Source organism: Anabrus simplex, chromosome 1, assembly GCF_040414725.1.
Source record: "Anabrus simplex isolate iqAnaSimp1 chromosome 1, ASM4041472v1, whole genome shotgun sequence".
NCBI lineage: Eukaryota > Metazoa > Arthropoda > Insecta > Orthoptera > Tettigoniidae > Anabrus > Anabrus simplex.
The window spans coordinates 1,634,883,094-1,634,908,580 of record NC_090265.1 but is presented as its reverse complement, the minus strand read 5'-3'; the positions used below and the strand labels follow the sequence as shown (position 1 = coordinate 1,634,908,580).

The window sequence follows — 25,487 nt, the reverse complement described above, 5'->3', positions numbered from 1 at the left end:
ATCTTGTCAGGTAAAAGGAAACATTACTAATTAACTAAGATATATGAAAAATATAGACCCCGATAAGAGAGAAATATCCTCAGACATCACAAAGGCACAAGGATGCTGTAAGATAAAAATGTCAAAACAAACCAGAACATGAAAGATTTATCTGGATAGTATGGATCTTAATAATAATAATAATAATAATAATAATAATAATAATAATAATAATAATAATAATAATAATAATAATAAACATCATCATCATCATCCAAGGGCAACAGCAGAAATGGTATATCCACACTAGAAAGATATCCTGTGTAGAAGAATATGCATGAATGGTGCCATTTGTTAGATGAAGAATAAAACCTGCAATATGAACTAGAAGCAGAGAAGTGCGCTATTGATTAAATAGCTGACAAATGAACAGAAGTATGAGTCCAAAAACGTACTCTCCAAACTAACTTTCTGAAAAATCTAACCACCCAAGTATGTTAAGAGTGAAATTCCTTTTGTTAAATTGCTGTCCTTTTCATATAACGGTCTTAAAAGACACCGCATTTTTTTTTTCCTTTTAAGGGCTCCTTTTTAATTAATTAGTAAAGAATAATAATAGCAAGTTCAGATACCACTGTACAGTAATTTGGTCAGAGTCCCTGTTCGCAGCAGAATGCCCCGCAGTGAATAAGTAGAAAAGGCTAAAAGCCAAGGAAATGAAGATCCTTAGGAAATAGAAATAGAAATATATTTATTTAAAGTTAATTACAAGTAGGACCAGAGGTCCCTTTGGCTGTAACTAACTGCCACTTTAACTTAAATGTATCACCTAACATACAAAATCTAATGAAAGAATACATAAAAAGCGTAAGATACATTTTCCTACTGAGGATATAAGAATAAGATTAAAAACTAAACATCTAGGAGGTTACAATAATACTTTAACATTTCATAAACATACACTATACTAACAAGGAACAGAAGACGAAACAGAAACCTAAGAATTTTAAGGCCGAGGATGAATTAAGAGTAAAACTGAGCATCTAAAATGTATCTAGGGGATTATGATATTTCGTACTATTTAATTAATTTGGTGAAAATTCATTTACATGGCTTAATAAGTGGAAAGGTAGCGGTATTTAAGATATTTTTTCTGAGTTCCAACACTACTTTGCTGAATTTCATATAGTTTAAGATCGTTGTATAATTGAGAGGCAGTGACAATGAACGACTTACTGCACTTTACCGTACGATGCTGTGGAACCTGAAGGGTGTTAGCTGTAAACCTATTGTCCCGGTTGTGCACTTGACTCATCTGGACAAAGGACTTGGTCAAATATGAGGGAGCATTAGATTTTAAAATTCTCAGAAGTAAACAAGCAGCTGAGTATGATCGTCTATCCCTGAGTTTCAACCACTCTGCGGCTTTGTAGTAAGATGTTACGTGACAGTCTTTACGAATACTGAAGACGAATCGAACACAGGCATTCTGAATACGTTGGAGTTTGCTATTATATTTCTCAGAGATATCGCTGTAAATTACAGCGCCGTAATCTAAAATAGGAAATACCATAGTTTGGATCAGCATCTTTCTCACCGAGAAAGGAAGATATGGCAAGTTTCGTCGAAACTGATGCAATATGCCAGACACTTTCTTGACCAAGTGCTTGGCATGAAAGGTCCAGGACAGAGTGTTATCCATTAAAATACCTAAATTCTTAACACATTCCTGATACTTGACTACAGAACCGTTTACAATTACTGGAGGAATGTCCCTGTTGAAAAGATTTGATAACTTTCTTCGATATCCTAGAAAAATAGCTAAAGTTTTGTTTTTATTTAATAGTAAATTATGACTTAGTGTATATTGATGTAGTCTGTCTATATCTAGATTTATTTTACTAATACTTTCGACAACACGATTCACAGGAAAATGGTAATAGATCTGTAAATCATCGGCATACATATGATGTCTCGTGTAGCGTAAAACTCCAGGCAGATCGTTTATATACAGCAAAAACAAAACGGGACCCAACACGGAACCCTGAGGGACGCCAGAGTGCACACTAGACCACTTAGAAAAATTTTGTTTGTCAAATACTACACGCTGAGATCTCCTTTTCAAGAACGATTCAAACCAAGAGAGAGCTGATAGAGATATGCCCATTGTGCGTAATTTAGTCAGAAGGAGGTCATGATGAACTCTATCAAATGCCTTACTTAAATCGAATAATACCAGAAGCGTTAGTTCCTTTCTGTCCATTGCAAACTTGATATCATCGGTGACTTTGAGAAGTGCCGTCGTAGTGCTATGGCCTGTTCGAAAACCAGACTGAAATGTGTTAAGTATAGAATGAGTATTTAAATACGAAGTGAGTTGTTGGTAAACAATCCTTTCTAACCCTTTACCTAATATTGACAAAATACTGATTGGCCTGAAATCATCAAATTTTTGAGGAGAAGGAACTTTAGGAACAGGTCTTATATTGGCCATTTTCCATACAGCTGGAAATACTCCTGATTGTAAACAGAAATTATACAGGTGAGCTATAACCGGAATGATTATATCCAAACAGTTCATTAGGAGGGGATGTGAGATACCATCTGGTCCAACAGCCTTGGTATTCATGCTCTTAAATACCTTGACTATATCCTCTGGGTAAATGTACGAAAAGTGAAAGAGATCATGTTGAGGTTCATTTGTGTTCATGTAGCTATGAATAATTTCGGATATTCTGTGAGAATTGTTCACTGGTGAGATCTTTAAGAAATAATCATTTTGCAATTCTGCAGATATGAATGAGGAAGTATGTTGTGAATTTATCTTAGCAATAAATGGCAAATACAGAAGAGGAAAAAACAACAGACACCATTTGAAAAAAGAGGATCACTTTCTATATCAACTGACAAGAATAAGTTCAGATCGGCTGTTCAATCAGACCTTAACCTACTTTCTAGATAAGACAAAGGGAGCCTGGTTTACCGATGTGGAAAACTTGCAAGAAATGGGAAGCACAAGTGATGACATCCTGAAATGTGACCCCATTCAAAATAAACTTAGAGATCACAGTGGTTTTCAGAAAAAAAGCCCATACTCAAAACATGCAAGAAAGAGAGAAAGGAAGCTCATCGAATACTGGAGGAATACTGGGTAAAACAGTTGAAATGATGTGGTCCATAACTGGCTAAACTGAAATAATATTATACAGTGGTTACAACAGTTGAAATACAAGGTTTTTAGAGGTGATGATGTGCGTGTTAATTTTGATTTTACTCACTAAATGCCTTTGCTGGTGAGACGTAATGTTCACAGTGCACTATGTCTCCTTGTATGGGCTAAAGCAATTCTGTTACTTTCATCGATCTGTCTCAATCTTATCCTAGGCTTCGACAATATGACAGTGACTGGGGTATGAGCAATGCTAGTAATGCCACTCCTTATGCAGCCAGGCCCTATATGAATGGAACAATAAATGTTGCTCATATGATGATGCTTGTTGTTTTAAGGGGCCTAACATCGAAGGTCATCGGCCCCTAATGGTACGAAGTGAGACGAAATGGAATGACATATTAAAAGTCTAAAATTCTCCATTGACCAGAATGTAAAAACGTGAGAACGAAGAATGAAAGGATGGACATGAATTTAAAACAATCATTGGTTGCGACCCGCAATGTCTCACATGCACGTAAACAGACGTGACAATATAGTATTACTGACCAAGGGACTACTGCTGTAGAAGAACACAATCGATTATGCGTGCAGTCAAAAGGGGGTCCCAAATCGAAGTTATCGGTCCCTCATTACGGTACTGATCGCTAGCAAAGTAGAACCATGGTATTCGTTCTGTTGCGGTACTGATCAAAAGTAGCAGAGACTTGCGGTATTCCACACATTATTGTACTACTCAGAGCTTATGAAATTCGACATATAATACAGACCTATGTTTTTCTCACTTTGCGGCGCCATGTACAGGCAACGCAAACCTATGGTGTTCATCACATAAGAGTACTAACCACAGGGACCTCTCCCTATCCCGTGGTGTTCCTCATATAGTGGGTACTAATCATAGGCAAGGCAGAACCATGGTAGCTATCATCCCATGGTCCTGCTCCTATGGTGGTACTAATCACAGGTACTGCAAAAGCCGACCGCGTGGTGCTCCTGTGTGCTACTAATCACAAACCAATTTCGTACCTAATGTAGTAGTACTACGCACAAGTAAAAGCAACCCTTGGTGTTCGCCGCGTGGTGGTACTAATCACAAGTAGTTTCATGGTTCTAATACAATCAACCCTTGGTCGCCCCTTTTAGTCGGCTCTCACGACAGGCAGGGGATACCGTGGGTGTATTATTCGTCTGCCTCCCCCACCCACAGGGGGTGTGTGTTTGGTCCGCGAGAGGTATTTTATTTCCCTCAAGTCCGCCGGCAAGCCGGTTAGGACCCCCCTATCCGCCACCTGGGACGCACCACGTGGGAGTATCACCTCTCCCCCTGCTACGCCTGCGTAGCAGGTTCGTGGAAATGTTGCTCATAGGGTTAGTTGGAGCAAGCATTTCAGTGGGCTTGGCAGACTGATATGCAATAGCAACTTCTGGCTCAGTGAGAAAAACAACAGGAAACTACCTCACTCATTTCCCCAGTATGCCTCTGCAGTGATGCCTAGGCCATCTATGACATATAAGTGGTGGAGATGTTGAGGATCCAATCAGCCTTCAGGCTGAGGACTGAACATACACAGATACCATTCTTCTCAACAAACTGAAACTCCCCAAACACAGATTGGAACAATGAGCGAATTTAGTCAAATAAACAACTGATTTCCTTTATATGCCAATATGAATGACATGATATACTATGGATTTTCCTGTCTTCGAAATCCACTGACCTTGGTTGAGGTTAAACACTTGATCTTGAGTACAAGAAACTATCATGCTACCACTGACTCTACCATTGTTGACTTTCAATACACATACATAATAGCTGCAAAAGATAATACTGACTTTCCTGTTGTTTTTAACATTCCAAAAATCCCCATTTGAGTGCTATAAACCACTTACTAAAAGCATTTCACAGAAGCAGCTGTGCTGCATGTTAAAACTTATGCCATTTCTATTACCACTTTAGTAAACATTGCACATGGAATTTTTTTTCTTTTAATACCAACCTTTTGTGCAATTCCTTTAAGAAATGCCAACTGTACTAAGAAGTTGCGAGCTTCTGTTTCATTCAGATCAAGTGCATGAGATGCTAGTGGGGCAGGGTTGATCTCGATATCACCAAAAGCTGTATGGACTGTATCCACCTGTGGACAAAAGCAATCATACATATTTTTAAGAACAGTTCTTTATAAAATGACAAAAATGAAAAGAAGCAGCACAATTTTTCAAATTCCATTGATGAGAGATATTTTAAAGCCTCAGCAATAATACAAGTTACAAATGTGAAAACTATGGGTCACTGCTGCCATAACCCACATCCCACAATGTCATAACTGAAGGAGGGTAACAGTACCTCTGAACCCTCAAGGCCTGAGGATGGTTGCCTAGTTGTACTTCCTCTTAAAACAATAATCACCACCTCAAGGCCTCCTCAGCTGCTATTTGTAAAATGGCTAACTCTGCAAAGGTGGATGTTATTACACGATATGTGTTCTGTTTCCTTCAGTTTACCTCCTTTCCTAAATACAACTAGTTCTGTCTTCTCATTAATTTTCATTCCCATTTGCCCAGTCCACTAGCAAGTTCACCGCACGTTGTAATTCTGTTAAGTCTTCAGCCACAATTGCCTTATCATATAACTACATTTCTGGGTTGGTCTCTTCCTCTATCTCTGACACTACATTTCAGGTGAAAGCATTAAATAACATAGGACTGAGTGAATCACCTCGAAGTACTCCTATAGTCTGTATCAAGGGTTATAAATTTCATTTTTGGTTCCATAATGAACTGAGATATAAAATACTTTATGAAGTATTGAATAGGTGGAATAAACAATTTTTGTGAAATTAAATTATATATAGTCTGTAGCATCCAGTCTGATGTTCCAATCCCATCGTCCACCTGTATATAATTCTTAGCCAGCAGGTTTGATACAAGTGTTGTGACTTTAGATGTTCCGATTAACTTCTCCAGCTTATCTATGAGAAGCCTTTTGTTAACCCAATCAAATGCCTTGGAATAGTCAATGAATAATAAAGGTGTTCTTTAATCCACCTATTCAATACTTTAGAACACCTTTATTATTTTTGAACTGTAAATTTTCAATACGAAACAAAAATGAGATTTATAACATGTAATAGTCAATGAATGTTACAAATAATTTGCCTCTTGGCATTTCTAGGGCAAGATGAATGTGATTCAGTAAATTCTCCAGTGTCATCGTTGCAGATTTTTTTTTTGTCTTAACCCAAATTGCTCCTCTGGTAACAGTGGATCCAATGTATTCATCACTCTCTTTGTTAGGATCCCTATTAGGAGTTTCAAACCTGTTTATTCCACCGCAAACCCTCTGTATGCATTCGGGTCATCTGCGTCTCCTTTTCCCTTATACAGCATTCGGATTGCTGCCTTCTTCCAGTCTGATGAGACCCTTCCAGTTGAGGCATTTTTTTTTTTAATAGGGCACCCTACACCAGTAACATTTCTGTCACTGTCACTTTTAGATGCTCATTTCTGACTCCATCTGGTCCTGGTGTTCTATTGCTTCTTCCTTCGTTGATAGCTTGTACGATTTCACTTTTCGTTATGACATCTAATGGTTCTCTATGTTCTGGATACCTGAGTGTTGGTCTAGTATCTCTCGAAGCAATTGTTTTGCAGAGATGTGTTTTCCATGCTACCATGTCTATATTACAATGTATTCTGCTCATTTTTGGTCATAGAGCCTAGTCATCATCATCATCATCATCATCCTTTCCCTTTATCCAGCTGTAGCCGGGTAGGGGCAAATATGGTTCCTCTCCACTTTCTTCGGTCTTTCCACCACTCCTCCTCCAACATTGTGGACAGGTCCAATTTTGCTTCTTTTATGATCTTTTTTTGTTGTTGTTCACCCATGTAATGCATCTTTTTCCTCTGCAAGAGCTCTTTGTACTGTGCTCTCTGTTGTCAGTACTCTTTGAAGTCTTATGTTACTTCTTTCTCTTACTCTGTTCAATTTTTCTAAGGTGTTTCTCCCTGCCTCCTAAACATTGTCTGTCAAACCAGGGTTTTGACTTTCTTGTACCCAGGCTTAAAGGGGCCACTTCTTCATAGCAATTTGCTATCCACCATGCAGCAGAACCCATTTCACCTTCTTCTAACATTTTCTTTACCTGGTCGATCTGGCTTGTCCTTGCTTTCACTTTGTTTATATCTATATTCTTTCTGATTTTGACTCTTTCCCTTGGTTTAGCTGCTTCTTCTGGTAAGTGCTTCCTTACAATGGCACCTTCTTTGAAGACCAGATTTGTTGTTCCTGATGTTCTGAGTCCCCTTGAGAGCATTAGATCTATTGTGCTTGCCACCATTTGGTCCTACATATGTCCATCCTAGTTTCTTGTTTAACAGCATCAATCCATTGAGTCTCAGGTAGTCCATAACTTCTTTAGTTTTCCAGCAGTTTCTATCTACTGAATAATTCAGGCCACCAGCAATTAACACCTTCTCTTGTTTATCTATCAAATTCAATGCATTTCCAAGCATGTCAACTATGTCTACTGCAGAGCATTCAGGGCTGAAGTATACTACCATGTTCACTAAAATTTTGGTTCGTAAAATCAAAAAGTTTTCATCTCGCAGCAGTTGTTTACATGGGGTTAGATGAGGTTTGAAGAGTAGTGATACCCCCCCCTGATAGTCGTCCCCTTTTCTTGAGTTGATTGGCATACGCATAGTAGTTGTAAAACACTGACATATTTATTAACCAAGTCGTCCCTGATGAATGTTTCTGTTAATAATGATGTCAAATTCCTCTCGTATGTTACTTGATGTTAGATTTAATGCACCTCTCAATCCCTCTACTTTCCATGTCATGGCTCTAACCCTATCATTGCTGTGCACTATGAAATTTCCAAGGTTTCCGAAAAGGCCAACATACTACATGGGCAGGCCAGAACGAACAGTCATACACTCGTTCTAGGTCTTTGTATGGAATTCCTATTTTGAATGCTGTGCCGGTTGGCCTCTTGCCAACTATGTCGCAAAACACCTTGCCGTCCATGCAGTTTTCCTTGAGGTAATCGCAGATGTCTTCCTTGGTTGTATTTGGTTTCAGTCTTCCTACATATAACCATGCATTTGCCTCTGCTGCCCTTATCTTCCAATTACCCTTTCTTGCTGCTCTTATTGGTCTGCTTCGTTGGGTGGCTGCGTCATGAATACTGTCAGGAATAATGTCAGTTTTCCTGTCTCCTGTTTTGTTTCTCCCTTTCTGCTCATATATATATATATATATATATATATTCCAGTTACTCTCATTTTCTATTCACTAGCCTGTAAGTTTTCATTCTTGCAATATTTCCCTTCCTTTGCCTTCTTTGTCCGTGGTAAATCCTCTAGTCTGTGACTGCTACTTTCTGGTTGCTGTTTGGAATTTCTTCTTCACCCTGCCTCACCTCCTTCAATGGGGTTCGCTCTTTAGTTATTGTTGTGGAACGTTCCTGGTTGTTTATTGTTTCTTTTCCTTGCTCTGAGGCAGGAGCGAGGCAGGCTGAGGTGCTTTCTGTTTGCTTGCCATTTGACTAGATGTCATTTGATTTTCCATATGCCTTTTTATCTCTGTTGGTATTATTGTTTTAATTTCCTCCTATTTATTTTCAAAGATTTTCTCCATGTTAGCTAGCATGTTCTCCACCCTTGCAGTTATTTGCTCTAGTACGTCTTCCTTTCCTAGTTTTTTTTTTTTTTTTTTTTTTTTTGCCAAGATAGCTCTGGTTTACATTCTGCACATAACCGTATTATAGTAGTAATAACAAGAGTTGGTGTATGACATTTCTTAGGGGGAGGTCCGTTTACTGCCTGCCGTGGCGGGATAACGGGAGTGGCTGTGTGGTTGCCATGAAAACGAGGGTGGGGTGACTGCAGTTGCCATGGAGATAAAACTTCTGGGCTGCTCGTCTTGCTGGGAGTTGCCAAACCTCTCACTTCACTTGTGAGTTAAATCTTGTCGCAAGCAGTTCAGTGTGAGTGGCATTTTATTTATGTTTTGTGGCCGTTAGTAAGTTTCTAATTGTATGTTAAATACTATTTACGTACGTACATATGTGCAATCATTGTATTTTAATTTATATTTCAAGTACGATGAATACTCCTCGAGGGAGAGGAAGGGCCAGGACTCGTCCACCTCGTGAAAAAAATACCGCCGGCCAATAAGGTGTGCAGAGACAAAGTATAGGACAAAGGGCATGTTGAAGGATTTGTCAGGCTATAGGTACCACCCCTGTTAAAGAATAATAATGCTATTGATTTTACGTTCTGTAGCACTTTCAAATACCACCTGACTGAGCCAGAGTTGGGATCAGAAATCCAGCACTCTACTCTATGAGCTTATCAAGATAGTCCCTGTTAAAAATAACGTAACATGAGACAAAGTCAGTCACAGTCACAGCAAAATTTGTCCTATTTGCGACCACTCCCATTACAGTGGAAAACAAGAATGTGAAGAAAGACCTGTTCTTGTCCCATTTGCGATCACTGTAAAATTATCAGCAGCCTGTCAGGGTTTTCCAACTTAAATGCAGCAAGGGGACTGCTAATTAAGGCATACTCCACACAATTGTGTGATAAGGATTCTCCCAACCCGTACCCTCTCTCAAACATTTTTTGAGGTAATATTAGTCTATACTTCTTAACATACTGTAATTATTCCAGCTTTAGACATCCATCGTTGACGTAGCTTTTGTTGGTATGCTATCTGCGTGCTTACTTACGACATGCAGGTCAATGAGACGAAGAAAGGCAAGCCTTATGCTTTATATAATGGATACTCTTACAGAAATTTACGGAAAAGTGAGGGATGTTTGGTGATGTGGGTTTGTTTTACTGCTGGGTTTACATCGCAGCGACACAGAAAGGTCTTATGGCAACAATGGGATAGGAAAGGGCTTGGAGTGAAAATAGGAAACCACGGAAAACTATCTTCAGGGCGACCGACAACGGGATTCGAACTCACTATTTTCCGAACGCAATATAATCTTTTCACGCTATCATTATAGAATTGTCAATTTTTCAACTTATTGTAATCTAAACATTTTCTTAACATTAAGTTCTGGAATCCTGTACATCTAATCCAAGCGTACAGACAAAAATTATAATTTTATTTATATAGATGAAAGTAGACCGAGTGGCTGCGTGTTTTAACGCGCTATGACTATGGAGCCAAGCTCTGCATTCAGGAAACGCGTGGGTTCGAATCACACCGTCGGCTCTTCTCAGAATAGTTTTCTGTGTTTTAATATTTTCACTTCCAGGCAAATGCCGGTACAGTTCCTATCCTCGCACCCCTTACCCAATTTCATTCATCATAATACATTTCGTCTTCATTAGCTCCTCAACTGAGGTTGGTACCAGGAAGGGCATCCGGCAGTAGAAACATGCTGTATAAATTAATCTCATCTCATCCCGACCCGGTATCAATAAACGAGACTGAGAGGTAGACACACATACAGACAGAGGAAAGTAGGCTGATTATAATTTGAGCAGCTGCTTACTTAAGATCTCTGTATGAATATTTGAACAGTTTGAGCATTATGTAAGCATTCAGTTAATATTAATATTGTCCCCTATTGTATAGGAAAGTGCAAGTTAACTTTTAAGTATGAGATGAGCTACAATTGCTTTAAAAAGAGTAGCACTGCCAAAGAAGTTAAGTGTTACAGCAAAATCCTTTGTTTTGAAATCAGAAAGTGTAAAATTCAACGGTTTTAATACGCCCATCTTTTGTCCTACTTCTTAAAACTCATTTAACTGCCTTTACACCCACAACCATCTGGTAACTCTAAATAAAGGTTTATTTGAGTCATGTTTATTCCCTGTCACTCCCAATATAAACGCATCAGTCTCAAACAGTAAATATAAGTAATTTAATGACTTTCAACATATGATTCGTAAGATTCCCAGTTTCGTCAGTTACTTGAGGGATGTCTTCCTGGACCAATCCTTCAGTAAGGAATTCCCTCACAGCAACGTGACTGTATGTCACTGATAAGAACCTGTTTGTATAAGAGTGATCGCAAATGGGGCGACACAGCCTGGCCAGGTAGTCTACAACAGATCACAGCGGTCAGAATGAAGGAGGGAACAAGTGAGCCGGAAGCGAGGGGTAAGAGCATGTAGAAAGGAATGCTGGAATGTGGCAACATCGTAAAATGGCACGTGCAGTGCTCCTCCCTCCAACCTGTCATACACCAACTCTTGTTATTACTAGTATAGTTTGTGGTGTCTTAGTTTGACAATATCCCATTCACCTTTTGATATGCCACAACAATCCACATTTTGCCAACTGTAGCAAGCTTCGCATTGTACTGATTTCTTGTTACCTCCAACTGCCTTACTACAGATATCATACAAATAGTGGTCGTCCGGCTCTGTTACCCGTCATGTTATGGATGCCTAAGTGTGTGCTTGTCGTTTACCTGTTGTTACTGGAGCCTTTCCTGTACACTTACTCTTTGCTGTCAGTTTCAGCACTGTTATGTCTGTTAGTAAGCTGTGAGAATTCCGTATTTCCCAAGAATGATGATTATTCCTTCTCTTTGGGGTTCAAAGATGGCAGCCCCCGTAAGGAACCACATGCTAACCACTTTTCATTCACTACCTAATAGCCCACCATAGGTTTATAATTGGGCGCTAGATGGCACTAAAATAGATAACAGCTGAATACTGGTATTTTTATCTTTAAAAATCAAACAACAGTCTGGAGAAGATTATTTAGCTGTAGAAGTGGAAGTACTTTCATATGTTCTTAGAATTACGATTATAGCCCGCTTTGTTGACGATTCTGATATAGAGCGCTTGATTTTCGAAAATCTTAGTGAATGTGACAGTGAAGTGCAAGGTGCCTCGGAAGCAATGGGAAATTCTAATAACCGGAATAATGTTCAAGTAGGTGCAGGTGATATTATTGGCAGTACATCAATATTTGTAGAAACCAGTGAACGGATAAATGTGAACTAGACTATAACATACAACTGCAAGAAAGTAATTATCCAGGTCAAGATGTAACATTCATCACCCTGGGCCTAGAACTTGCCTACCCTTAATGCAGCTCCCATTATGTGAAAAGAATTCAAAATCAGTTTTGTTAAAAAATTGTGTTTTACTTAGCATTCAAAATAAAATAAAAAGTGGAGGACTGTCGGGTAATATTTAAGAACATACTTGTGTGCTTCAGAATACCATGTTTCAGGAATAAATTATCCATCAGGTATTCTTTTGTTAGAGCAAAATACGACAATTTCCTTTGTTCAAAAAGTTTTATATCTGCATAAATCGTGAAAATACTGTTTGCTATTTCTGTCACCTTCATGTACAGTAGTCATTCAGCTTTCTGTTGCTGTATAATATGGATTTATTACGATTAATTTATGATTACAGGCATGGTTTTAATTTTATGGTGTATATTGAGGAAAATAACTGCAGCATTTGACAGATAAACCTGCAGCAGTTCTAGGGTTAAACCAAAGTGAAAAGTCGCTAATTATATAGGCACCAAGTTATTCATATTTAATTTAAATAATAAAACAGTTTCATTCATTTTGTCAATGAAAATATATTAAATTACTATAGACAAAGTTGTTCAATTAGCAACACTCTGAAACACACAAAAATCACAGCTATAAATAAGTCCATACCTACATTTACATAATTGGGATGATTCCACCTAATCAATGCCAGTTGTTACAAGTACAAGCAGGATGATCGATTGCAGATTGAAACCGGTGCTGCAGATAGTGTATTTTTAATGTAAATACATTGTACTTGCAACAAATAGTAGTGATTAGTTGGAATAATCCCCATTGTACCAAGATTATTACAAATGATTGAAGGGATTTCATAAATTCACTGTAGCTCCATGAATTGACATAATGGTCATGAAACTCAACAGTCACGTAGAAAAATTCAAAAAGTTTTGGTCTGCTGAAGTCGCACTTCAGATTTCTGCCACGAGAGCACAGCAGCAGTGTGCAGTGAGACAAGATGGCGACAGGAGGCGAGAAAGCATTTGTTGTGCTTAAAATGCACTCACATCAGTCTGTCATAACAGTGCAGCGACACTTCAGGACAACATACCAACTGCTAATTCGACGATGGTATGTGCAGTTTAAAGCTTCAGATTGCCTCTGTAAGGGGAAATCAACGGGTCGGCCTGCAATGACTGAAGAAACACTTGATCTTGTGCGGGCAAGTTTCACGCGTACGGAACTAAATGAGATTAGTTACTTGTAACTTACTTGTAGCCCACAGAAGTCGACGGAGAGAGCAAGCAAAAAGCTGAACATACCACAGCTGACCGTTTGGAAAATCTTACAGAAACGACGAAAGCAGAAGCCCACTTACAACTGCTACAAGCCCTGACTCCCAATGGCAAAGTCAAACGCCTTGAATTTTCGGTGCGGTTGCAACAGTGTATGGAAGAGGATGAGTTTAGTACGGAACTTGTCTTCAGTGATGAAGTAACATTTTTTGTTAATGGTGCAGTGAACAGACACAATGTGCAAATCAAGGAAGGGGGTGGGGGTGGGGTGCAGAGAATCCTCACGCTATCATGCAGCACATTCAAATTCACCGAAAGTTAATGTGTTTTGTTCAGTCTCGCGATTTAAAATGTATGGTCCCTTTTTCTTTTGCGAAAAATCCGTTACAGGACAAGAGTATCGGAACATGCTGTTGGCTCGTGCCGCAACTGGAGGACAGCGCGGACTTCATATTCTACCAGGATGGTGCTCCACCTCACTTCCATGATGATGTTCGTCAATTCTTAAACATGAGATTGCCAAACCAATGAATCGGTCGTGGTGGAGCTGATGATTAGCAATTCATGTCATGGCCTCCATGCTCTCCTGACCTAATCCCATGCGAATTCTTTGTGTGGGGTTACGTGAAAGATTCGGTGTTTACACCTCCTCTCCCAACAATCCTGCCAGAACTGCGAGCTCGCATCAACCGTGCTTTCGAATCCTTTGGTAGGGATATGCTGCGCCGAGTTTGGGATGAACTTGATTATAGGCTTGATTTCTGCAGAATCACTGAAGGGGCACATATCGAACACTTGTAAATGTCAACAAAAAAACTTTTTGAGTTTTTCTATGTAGGTGTAAAGCCTTGTGACAATATGTCAAATAATGAAGTTATTGTAGAGCTTTGGAATCGCTCAAATCATTTACAATAACCCTGTATAATTGTGAGATTTATCAATATAGACATTAAAATAATCAACTATAACCATATATAGATTTGTATCAGGCTTCAGAACTGGTCTGTTCAACTATGACTACCATACTCACAGGAGAGACTATGTTTTCAGCATCAGCAAGATCAATTCGGACCAGGGAGCTGTTCATTCCAAAAAATCTCTCCCACACACGATGTTTGAGAGCTCGCCATGTTACCTCTTCCTCTTCATTAGTATTCAATGGAAACTGATGACCATTCACTTTATCCAGTGTCTTCACACCATCCACTACCAGACAAACCACCGCTTCAGCATAGTGGAATGGATTTAACACACGCATACCACTCCATTCGCTGCTCTGCAAATAAGAAAATAATTAATGTAATGTGAATAATAAAAACTGTATGAACGAAAAAAAGCATGAATATTAATGTTTAATAATAATAATAATAATAATAATAAATGACATCTAAAATATTAAGATTAATTACAATCTGGAGAAGAAAATATTTCATTCTGAAACTTCGTATGTATTGCCTAGGATTAAAGTAATGCTGATTCTGGTTAAAAATTAGCAATGATAATGAACATAACTCTTCCATTTCTCTCACATGATCCTGCTATCCAAAACAAAACCATATGCACAACTTCACAGAACTAAAGCATCCAACCGAGCAGATGAAATAACACCTGCAGAACATTATGAAAGTATTGAGATAATGAAGGTTAAGATTGCAGGGAGGGGTTGATAATGCTAGCAGAGCAGGCCAACAGCGAGCAAAACATCAATGGTGACGAATTGTTGAGGCTCGCGATAAGGAAGCTCCTGGAAGAAACTGACGAACAATGAAGAATGTGCCCGCAATGATCTGGAAGTGGAACACTACGAGAAATTTTTGCAGGTCTATACAAAGAGCAAACCCAACGAGACAGTCAGTCTTGAGTGAGTCAATCGTGAGTGAACGTTGACAGTCTGTGTCAAGAAATTCAACAGGAGCGAGTCCATCTGATGGCTATGCGGAATTTGACAAGGCTTGTTAATTGTGAGGTTAACTGTTCTGAAATGATACCGTACTATGGAGGCCGTATTGGAAAATAAGAGTTTGACATGCTGTGTATTCTAGTATGTATTAGTGAGGAAAAACTGTATCGAGTGTAAAACTCAAAGGTGATTGAACTGTAAATAACTGTAAACAGTAGTTTAATAAATTCACTGGATAGTAAAAAAGGCCATCTCTGAGTACTGATTTTAGTTTTAATCCTCCTGTACCCACGCTTCTTATATAACGTGAGTACATGTGCACAGCACTGCAGTGTTCCACAGTTTCCTTACTTGGTTTTAATGAAACATACCAATGTATCTCATTATGTTTAGGCTACTAATTCTCTTCATTAAACACATGCAAATAATGAGAGTACAACACGAAATGCATCTTAGGGACCAAGCATGTCTCTGTTTTCTGAAAAAAGTTTGTTTAGATAGATAGATCATCACCAGGTTATTTGTCCAATCATAAATGATTCAATAAAACAATATATACAAGAAATACACCTTAAATAAATAACACTAATTTTGCTAAAATAATAACCAAGTTTAAACTAAACTTAGAGACGTTTATATACACACATTTACAACACCTTAAATAATCTGACAATATAGAAATGCCAGCACAATTGTACTCCACCATACTTTTCAGTGTGTTTAGCAAAGCACACTGTTGCAAAACAGTGCGAGACTGACTGAAAAAATGTGGGGGAATGTGATAGGAAGGTACACAGAGCATTAAGGTGTGGTGCCAATTCTTAGCACCACACAAAGTAACGGAGTAATGGATCACGACTGTGCTCCACACGTGCACTGGAGGGTTAAGGGCCCTGATAAACCACCACATTATACAGAGGTGGCCAAATTATTAGACTAAAGGCCTGAAAATTCATTATTCAATTCTGCTGAGTAGGCCCTACACATTATTTGTGTTCCTATGGGAACTGACAATGGATATGTTACAATGATATAGGGACATTTGGATAATGTATTTAAGATTTTCTGTCTCACAGTTTGGCAATACTGTTACAATTGATTGTCTGCCATCTCAAGGACTGTATTTAGTTCTGTTTAAGAGTTATTTTTTGTTTGAAATTTACCAAGAATTCAGTCATTGTTTAGTTACTATTGTCACTTAATTCCATGAGCAGAGCTCTGGTGCTTTATGTTGACATATTTAAACCTATATTAAACCTATATTTGTGACGTGATGCATAACATCGATGTATCAAGAGAATTTTAAGGTTATGGGGAGGAAAAGTTATATGTCTTCAAAGAAAATTGGGGTGGCAAGAACATTGCTTGCTGAAAGACACTACATACAACAGGAGATAGCAACAAGACTTAATATTATCACAAAAAAAAATGTTAGCCGAATTAAGAAAATGGAAGAAAACAAAGTTTACCAGTCACAATGAAAAACAAAATGTGGTAGGAAGAGTAAATTAAGCCCTAGAGACGTACGAAAACTGATCTCAATGTCACGAAAGCATCGCTCAGCTACAAGCAATGATCTAAGAATTAATCTGAACAGCAGAGGCATTATGTATCTCCTGAAACTGTAAGGAGAACACTGTACAGTAGTGGATTGAAATCTAGACGACCCAGAAAAAAAAAGCAAAGATCACTCCAGGTACGGGAAAAAAGAGTTTGGATTGGGCAAAGGACTTGCAAGATTGGTCTACAGACGACTGACAGAAGGTTGTAACAATATATATAAAATTGGATGTTGGTATGTTTGAAGCAAATAGACTCAAAAACTACTGGACCGATTTCCCTGAAATTTTCAGTTTGTTCTTATTACATCTGAGAGGGATTATGAAGTAGTTTGAACAAAATCTGATTGGTAGTTCGGCACTAAGGGGTGAAAAATAAAATAGGGGAAGATAAGCAAACCGCAAGACAAGTCCGATCAGCAGGTTGCCTACCCAACAGTATGTGAAGATTATGATGTGTTCCTTAAAACTTATTTCTGCTTTTATCTGGAAAAATTACTGTAGGTGCAAGAAACCCCTAGCACCCCTAAAGGAAGGGGGTGAAACTTAAAAATCCGAAAATGACGATATTAGTGACGAATTCATAGTCTTTGGGGTAGCTGAGATGAATTGTGACACTCTGAATGCCGTTTAAGTCAAAGTTCGTACTTAATCAGTATGGTAAACATATTATGACTTACTGCTTGGGAAAGAAAACTGTAGGGTAAGACACACACACGGGCGAGATCGTATAACTGAAGATGTTACAGACATTAAACTTGGTATCTGAAATCTTCTTTAAAACACATTTTTTATTTTTGGAAAATCCATAAACTATATTATCGGTATTAAGTGTTCATAAAATTATTTAAATGGGCAGGAAAAACAATATGACTACGACAGGCATATCAAGATGAGTTATCCGACCTATTTATAAGGAATGCTGTGGAGCAGCGCACGGGTCCACTAGTAATTACATAAAAATTAACTACTTTTATCGTAGGTTTAACAATGTTCACTGAAAACTTATAAAAATTGATGTCATTATTGTTCCTTTATAGCTTGCAATAATGCAGACAACGCACTACTAAAATGAAAATTTGTTTCTAGGTTTGCTTCAGTGATGAACTGATATTTGAGGAATGAGTCAGTACATTCGTAGGAGGCCAGAAGAAGAGTTTCATCACCAGTGCATACAACAGACAGTAAACATACTTAATTTTCTTGGATAGCCTTACAAATGAAAATTAAACTTGCATATGCCTGAATACTTTGTATGTATCCCTTTGTTTGAAATACCGGTTATCATTTTCAAATTTTTGGGCATACTTTCAATATTGGTGTTTGGCAACTGTTTTTGATGTCATTGTCATGGTGCCAAATCTATACCAAAGTTTCAATCAACAATAAAGGTTATGGTCTGGAGTGCGATGCCAGTGTATGGAACCGGAAGATTAGGCTACTATGAAGTAGCACCAATACATAAATGTCCTTCAGAAGAGTCTCTTAGCTCAGATAAGGGATTGGTTTGGGGGAAATCCTTGTCTCTTCATACATGACGGTGCACCCTGTCATGCAGCGAAGTGACTAAATTCCTCAGTGATAAAACCTTTCTGTGCTTCCGTGGCCTGGAAATAGGTAAGACATGAACCTTATTGCTACTTTGTGGGCTACTGCAAAGGAGAAAATCAAGAAAATCACTGTTATACCAAAAATTTATCTGGGACAAACAGGACAAAACTTTAAAATCAGATACACGGAACACGTTAATGCCGTTAGGTACAATAGGTTTTCAGCAATGGGGCAGCATATGAAAGATTTTCAACATAATTTTACTAGCATTGATCAGGATCTCACAGTTTTACAGGTTATTAATAAAGGTACGTTGCTTGACATCACTGAGAGCTGTTTCATTCACCTGGATCAATACTTTAATGCTGGTTTGAATCTTAATGATATTTCTGAGAAACCAAGAGTATTGTTCGATTTTTTGATAGCGTTTTTCAGACTCAGAAAAGCTTCCAATAGCAAATCAGTTTTCATAGCATACAGAAAACGTTCTCACGCCACGCCCTCTCGCCGCATCACCCTGCATACTTCCCCTCCCTCGTTCCTTCATTGCCTTTGGCTCTGGGCCCTTCCTACTCCTTCTCAGTACCTCCCTTGTTCTGCTCCAACGCGGGTGAATTGGTCACGGTGTCTTGCGGCTCTCAGTGTCTTCCCTAACGTCTGAAAACACACATAATATATACGTTCCCAGAGGAGAGTCTCTTATTCACGTTAATTCTTACGACAAGATCTTTTAAAAAAGCCTTTCTTGACATTCTTTTCTTTCTTTTTATTTGCTTCAGGTCCAATTTGAACCGAGAACATCGTTCAGTACCCTGGAAACACGGAGTCCGCCATTTTTCATTAAAAAATATCTTGATATTTAATAATTAGCCGCGTTCTTTATGTTAGAGAAGACCTATGTTTTATTATGCAAAACACTGTCTGAAGTTCTCTCATGTTCTTTTTTAGTACTGGAAGTTGTTACGTCTTTTGACTGGTTACGTTATTTTAATGACAGCCATTTTTAACCAATAGAAAAATGGTTTCTTAATTTTTGCACCTGTTATTCTAATTCTCAGTGGATGTTCAGCAAGAAAACCTTTTATACATATGTTCTTACAAAATAAGAAAATATGCTCTTGGACTTTTATGATAGTGAAGCATTGGTTTTTGGTCCTTGGCTCAATTTAATCTACTCGCACATGGTTTAATGTTTTTAGATTCAGAGGACTTTTGTCAAGAGGACGTATATTCAAAGTTTTAAGACAGTTGGTGCTATTTTTAGGTTTAGGTCATAAGTTAATGTTTATGGATCTTGTTTTTAATTAGGTCTTGCCAGTTTTGTAAAATTTGTGTATACTTTATGCATTGTTTTTTTTGTAACCTTGTCAATGTATAGTTTTCTTATTTTTGGCTGATGATGCACACCAGCATCGAAACTGGTACTAAGTATATAAAATGTTATAATTTATCTTATAATATTATATGGTATTGAATAGGTGGACCTCTCTTGTTTCCATCGTTCAGTGATGACGTCGATGTTAGCTATTTGCTTTACATCACACCGACACAGATAGGTCTTATGGCGAAAATGGGACAGGAAAGGGCTAGGAATAGGAAGGAAGTGGCCGTGGCCTTAAGGTACAGCCCCAGCATGTGCCTGGTGTGAAAATGGGAAACCACGGAAAACCATCTTCAGGGCTGCCAACAGTGGGATTCAAACCCACCATCTCCCAGATATGCGATTACAGCTGCACGCCCCCAACTGCACGGCCAACTCGCCCGGTCTGTTCTTATTTAATCAAAACAAAAAGGCTGTGGGAAGTCATCGTTTGATGGTAAACATATGGTGAAAACGCTCCATCGATTAGAACAAGTGAGACATGGTTTTGACAATTTAAATGTGGTGATTTGAATGTGAAACACCATACTTTGTGTCTGGTGGGACCAGAGTGGTATTGTGTATTATAAACTCTTGAAGCCCGACGAAACCGCTAAAGCACAACGCTACCGCCAAAAAAATAATTTAAATCACGCATTGATCGAAAGACGACTGGAATGGGCCAGAAGCCATGGCAAAGTGAGTTTGTTGCATAACAATGCACCGTCTCACACAGCAAAACCAGTGAAAGACCTTGAAATCGCTTGGATGGACATTCTTCCGCACCTGCCATACCCCCCCCCAACCGACAATGCACCAGCTGACTATGAACTCCTCGCATCAACGGAGCACGCGCTTGCAGGACAGCACTTCAGCAATTTCGAGGTTTGCCGCGAAAGACAAGCAATTTACGTATTTTTTAAAAAATTTAACTAACTATTTGTTACCACATTTTTTAAAAACAAGACATTCGTAAAGATCTACAATAAGGATTGATTATAAGACTTTGTCATAAGAGTACTTATAAGTACTGTATTCCACCTGCTAGTCATTTTATACACATTTGTACCTAAAACAGTATCCTCTTATTTATATTTTAGACCTTTGTTAAAAACTACGTATAAGAACAATCAGGATCCTAATCTATCTTTCTTTCAGGTATGAGATTTTTAGGCTGATGATGCCCTCATTATGGGTGAAACATGTCCCTACTAATATGTTAAGAACTATTTCTTAAATTTAAATAAAAAGCTGTTATGTATTGAACAGGTGGAATTTATAATCTAGTGTTATTATTTTGACTAAGTACATTTCAATACGGACCATGACATGAGATTTGTAACATGTAATGACATCAGCAGACGAATAAGTTTGAGTGGTGTCTTTAACAATAGGAAAGTTCACAATATGTAGGTTAAAGTTGGAATTCAAGAGGACAAATATTTGTTTAGCCTATAGGAAGGGGAGTTAGGGATTAGAATAACTTACCAAGGGAGATGTTCAATAAATTTCCAATTTCTTTGCAATAATTTAAGAAAAGGCTAGGAAAACAACAGATAGGGAATCTGCCACCTGGGAGACTGCCTTTATGCAGCTCATCATCTTTTCTTCATGGGGCCTCTAAATATTAGTTTCTAATTAGCGTCAACCTCTAAGATCTTTTGCTACCACGTTTTTCCTTCATTCCCACCTAGATATACCTGCTCCCTTCACAAAACTGAAGACTGTTCTTATTGGGTCTTCTGGATTTTTTTTTTTTTTTTCCACTCTCTTCACCTGGTAGTCCTAGAATGGAGAGTCTGATTCTACCCAGTGCCTCACATTCGAAAAGTATGTGTTCAGCTGATTCCTCTGCTTCATTGCATTTCCTACATATGTTGTCTCTTATTACTCCAATTCTATGTAGGTGTTTTTTCAGATGGCAGAGTCCTGTCAACAGTCCTACTACACGTCTTATATTTTCTCTGCTGAGTTTCAATAGTTCTTTAGTATGCTTCTTGTTTGGTCCTTTTATCAGTTCCTTTGCAAGCTTACATCCTGGAGTATTTTTCCAGTTTTCCATTTGTTTCTTTTGTATCCATTTTCCTATGTAGTATCGGGCTTGTCCATAGGAAATCACGCATACAGGTTCTGGGCCTACAAAATGTGTTTCTGCCCCTTTCCTGGCCAGTTTATCTGCCTTTTCATTTCCTTCTATACCTGCATGCCCATATTATTTTGACAATGTTGTACTTTGAGAGCTTCACGAGAAGCGAGTGGCAATACCAGACAATTCTGAATATTATCTGGATTGCCTCTAGTGTCTTAATGGCCGCTTGGCTGTCCGTAAAAATGAAAATGTTCTTATTCCTATAGTTCATTTTCATATTTTCTTCAAGACATGTTGTGATAGCTGTCATTTCAGCTTGAAAGACTGTAGTGTGTCTACCCAGGCTCATCTGGATTGATCTCTCAGGTCTTTCCCCCATTGATCCCTCCTCCTGTGCCATCCACAGTCTTTGAGCGATCAGTCCACCACACTATAGGCCTATCTTCTTTTTCAGTATTCCATTTGTTGATACTTTGGTATCATATGATCAGAAGGCATGTGTACAACTTCCTCTGTTATTACTTAAATGCAGATCAGTAGTGATTGATTGACCATAGATAAGAGAAAACTGGACAATGATCGAAGAAGAGAGAAAATTAACAGAAAAGATGTTGGACAAGTGTGTTTATCATTATCGGGCTGATATGAGGCACAGTAAGATATTGTAACTTAATTATTTTTTGTATTAAGGGGTGAACCTAAGAAATTACCAGTTCTATATGAGGACAAGAGATCTTCCAATAAAGCACAACGCAAAGTTCTTACTCGTCAAATTTTGGAAACAATTTGGACTAAGGCATACTCTCGTCAATTATGTGAGCATATCTGCTTTGAAAGGCTCTTCAAATATTCTCTTAATCACCTATATAACTGACACACTTTGGTTTTCTTCAACATCAAAATTTCACCATTCCAAGTTCATTATTTGGCAAGCTTTGTCAATTAGATAACCTCCAAGTGACGGAAGCAGAATATGATATTCTAAATAAAATATAGAATAAGGAGAAAATACTGAATTTATAATATCTCAACGCTGAAATACATACCCCAGACGTAGTGAAACCTAAAGAAGCAGAAAATATCTCTTTCAATAAACTTGCATCAACAGGTTCATTACCAACGAATTTTATCGTAGGGGGAGCAGCAATGAACGTCACTTCACCAGCACCAAATGCTGCAAAAAATATATATATAAGTTTTTTAACAGCACAAGGAATGAAAATGTACAGAAGAAATAGAAACTATACGGTACTGAAGTCCGAAACGCTAACAAGAATACCAATAACAGGTGAAAATGTTCACAAATATCTTGATTGATAATATGATATAAACTGTTTATTTACTCACTTACCCAACGCAAAAAGCGTGACAAAATAAAGTCCAATTTGATACATTCTTATCAACTTTCGTTACACCCCTTTGCCCCAAATTTTCACTCTCAAGACAAGATCATGCGATCATATGACCCAAACAATCGATATTTCATCTGCATGCATGTCGATTGATATATATCGTCGGTCTTGATCGTAACAAGACCAACTCCAATCGATTAGTGTCGATCTTTGTCTCGTTCGATGGCGACGGGAGTGGCGACTATTAAAATACTCTTGGCTAGCAATAGGGATGTGTCCATCAATGCAAGACCAACTCGTCCATGGTTGGACAGATCAGTGGACTATAACAAGAATATTGTTTTTATACACACGGCTGACAAATGCTTTAAGACCACCCGCAATATCAGACCAGACCTTAATGCAATTATCGATATTAGCTAAATTGACGCCGCGTTCGATTGTACAAAAGCAATAGATATAATACAGTACGCGACACTGAGCGAGATATGGAGGGACAGCTACTGGAGCTCACTCTAGCGGATAGACCTGAACAATACTGATTCTGTCATAAGAGCACGTGTATTTTTGTGTGAAGTTTTTGGTGTTATTTATGCGTTTTCAGTGAGTTGACATAATTAAATAGTAGTGTGTGTCATTCCTTGATATCTCCTCTCAACATGAGAGGAAAGGTATGTGCTGTGTTTGGCTGCAGTAATTACGAAGTAGAGAAAAATGCGCGGTCGTTCTTCAGTTCCCTCGTGACAAGAACATGGTTTTTTTTTTTTTTTTTTTTTGCTTTACGTCGCACCGATAGAGATATGTCTTACGGCGACGATGGGATAGGAAAGGCCTAGGAATTGGAAGGAAGCGGCCGTGGCCTTAATTAAGGTACAGCCCCGGCATTTGCCTGATGTGAAAATAGGAAACCACGGAAAACCATCTTCAGGGCTGCCGAAAGTGGGGCTCGAACCCACGATCTCCCGATTACTGGATACTGGCCGCACTTAAGCGATTGCAGCTATCGAGCTCGGTACAAGAACATGTAAGTAATATTGTGTTTGCATTATTTATTTAATTTATTTTCCGGGTTGAACCGTGTTGTACTTGTACGCATATCACGTACAGTTTGCCGACGTTTCGAATACATTGCAGTATTCATTGTCAAGGCGACTGAAATACCCCTACTCGATCCGAGGTAATCAGTCTCCCAGGCAGAGTTACACTACTAGAGTGGCCTTGATCTTGGCCTTTTATATCCTAGCCTATCTGGCTGGCGTAAGCCCTGGCTGTCTCGCGAGGCTTCTGGAAAGTTTATGTCACAGCCAGGTAGCGGGGGCTTGCCCGCGCTGTTATGTAATGGGGTTGCGGCCCGTGTGTTTATGTTGTGGTCTGTATGTCTTAAACTATGAATGATGGGCATCCAAGAATTACTGATTTTGTATCCTTCTTCTAAATTAATGTTATTCGGATGTTTCTTGATTTCGATAGCCTCGCGGATTTTTCTTTCCAGATTCCAAGGGATAGCTGCTAGGATCTTGGTCTTGTCAAATGATATTCCGTGCCTAGTTTCGTAGGAATGCTTGGCTACTGCTGAAATATCTGTGTTATGGTTCTTGGTGTGACGGATATGTTCTTTTAGGCGGGTGGAGATCAGACGTTTTGTCTCACCTACATAACAAGCTCCGCAGCTACATTCAATGTGATACACTCCAGGGGCCTGTAATTCTATTGTGTCTTTTACTGGTGGTAGATAGCGGGCTAGCTTACGGTGAGGTTTATAGATAGTTTTTATGTTGTATTTGTCCAGTATCTTGCCGATCCTGTCTGTAGTGTTTTTAATGTATGGCAGTATCGCTGTTTTCTGGCGGGTCAGTTCTTCTTTCCCGTTGTTTTCTCCTGCGGCGGTCTTTTCTTTCTTCTCTTCTGATTTTTTAAGGACTCGCCGGATGTTATTGAGCGAGTAGCCATTTTTCCTAAGGGTTTCCGTGAGGTGTTCTTTTTCTTCCTCGAGGTGCTCTGCGTCAGATATCGCTATGGCCCTGTTTACTAGTGATGTTAGGACAGCCTGCTTTTGTGATGGGTGATGATGAGACGAGGCGTGTAGGTACCTGTCTGTGTGAGTGGGTTTCCTGTATACTGCGCGACTCAGCGTCCCATTGGGGTTACGTATTACTAGCACATCCAGGAACGGTAGTTTTCCGTCTACTTCTATTTCCATGGTGAACTGAATATTTACGCGTATGGAGTTGAGATGGTCGAGA

The 25,487-nt window shown here is 38.7% G+C and overlaps 1 protein-coding gene across 1 annotated transcript in view; it reads right to left on the bottom strand.

Annotated features, from left to right (window-relative positions):
• The window catches only part of ATP6AP2 (ATPase H(+)-transporting accessory protein 2), an 89,414-nt gene extending 66,019 nt beyond the window's left edge, over nt 1-23,395 (bottom strand). The window contains exons 1-4 of the mRNA XM_067138329.2: nt 23,244-23,395; nt 22,939-23,066; nt 14,464-14,709; nt 5,146-5,283 (exon numbers count right to left, since the gene is read on the bottom strand). Coding sequence (XP_066994430.1) covers nt 5,146-5,283; nt 14,464-14,709; nt 22,939-23,066; nt 23,244-23,286 — 555 coding nt within the window. The 5' untranslated portion in view covers nt 23,287-23,395. The remainder of the gene's footprint in view (nt 1-5,145; nt 5,284-14,463; nt 14,710-22,938; nt 23,067-23,243) is intronic.
• Between the last annotated feature and the right edge of the window lie 2,092 nt (nt 23,396-25,487).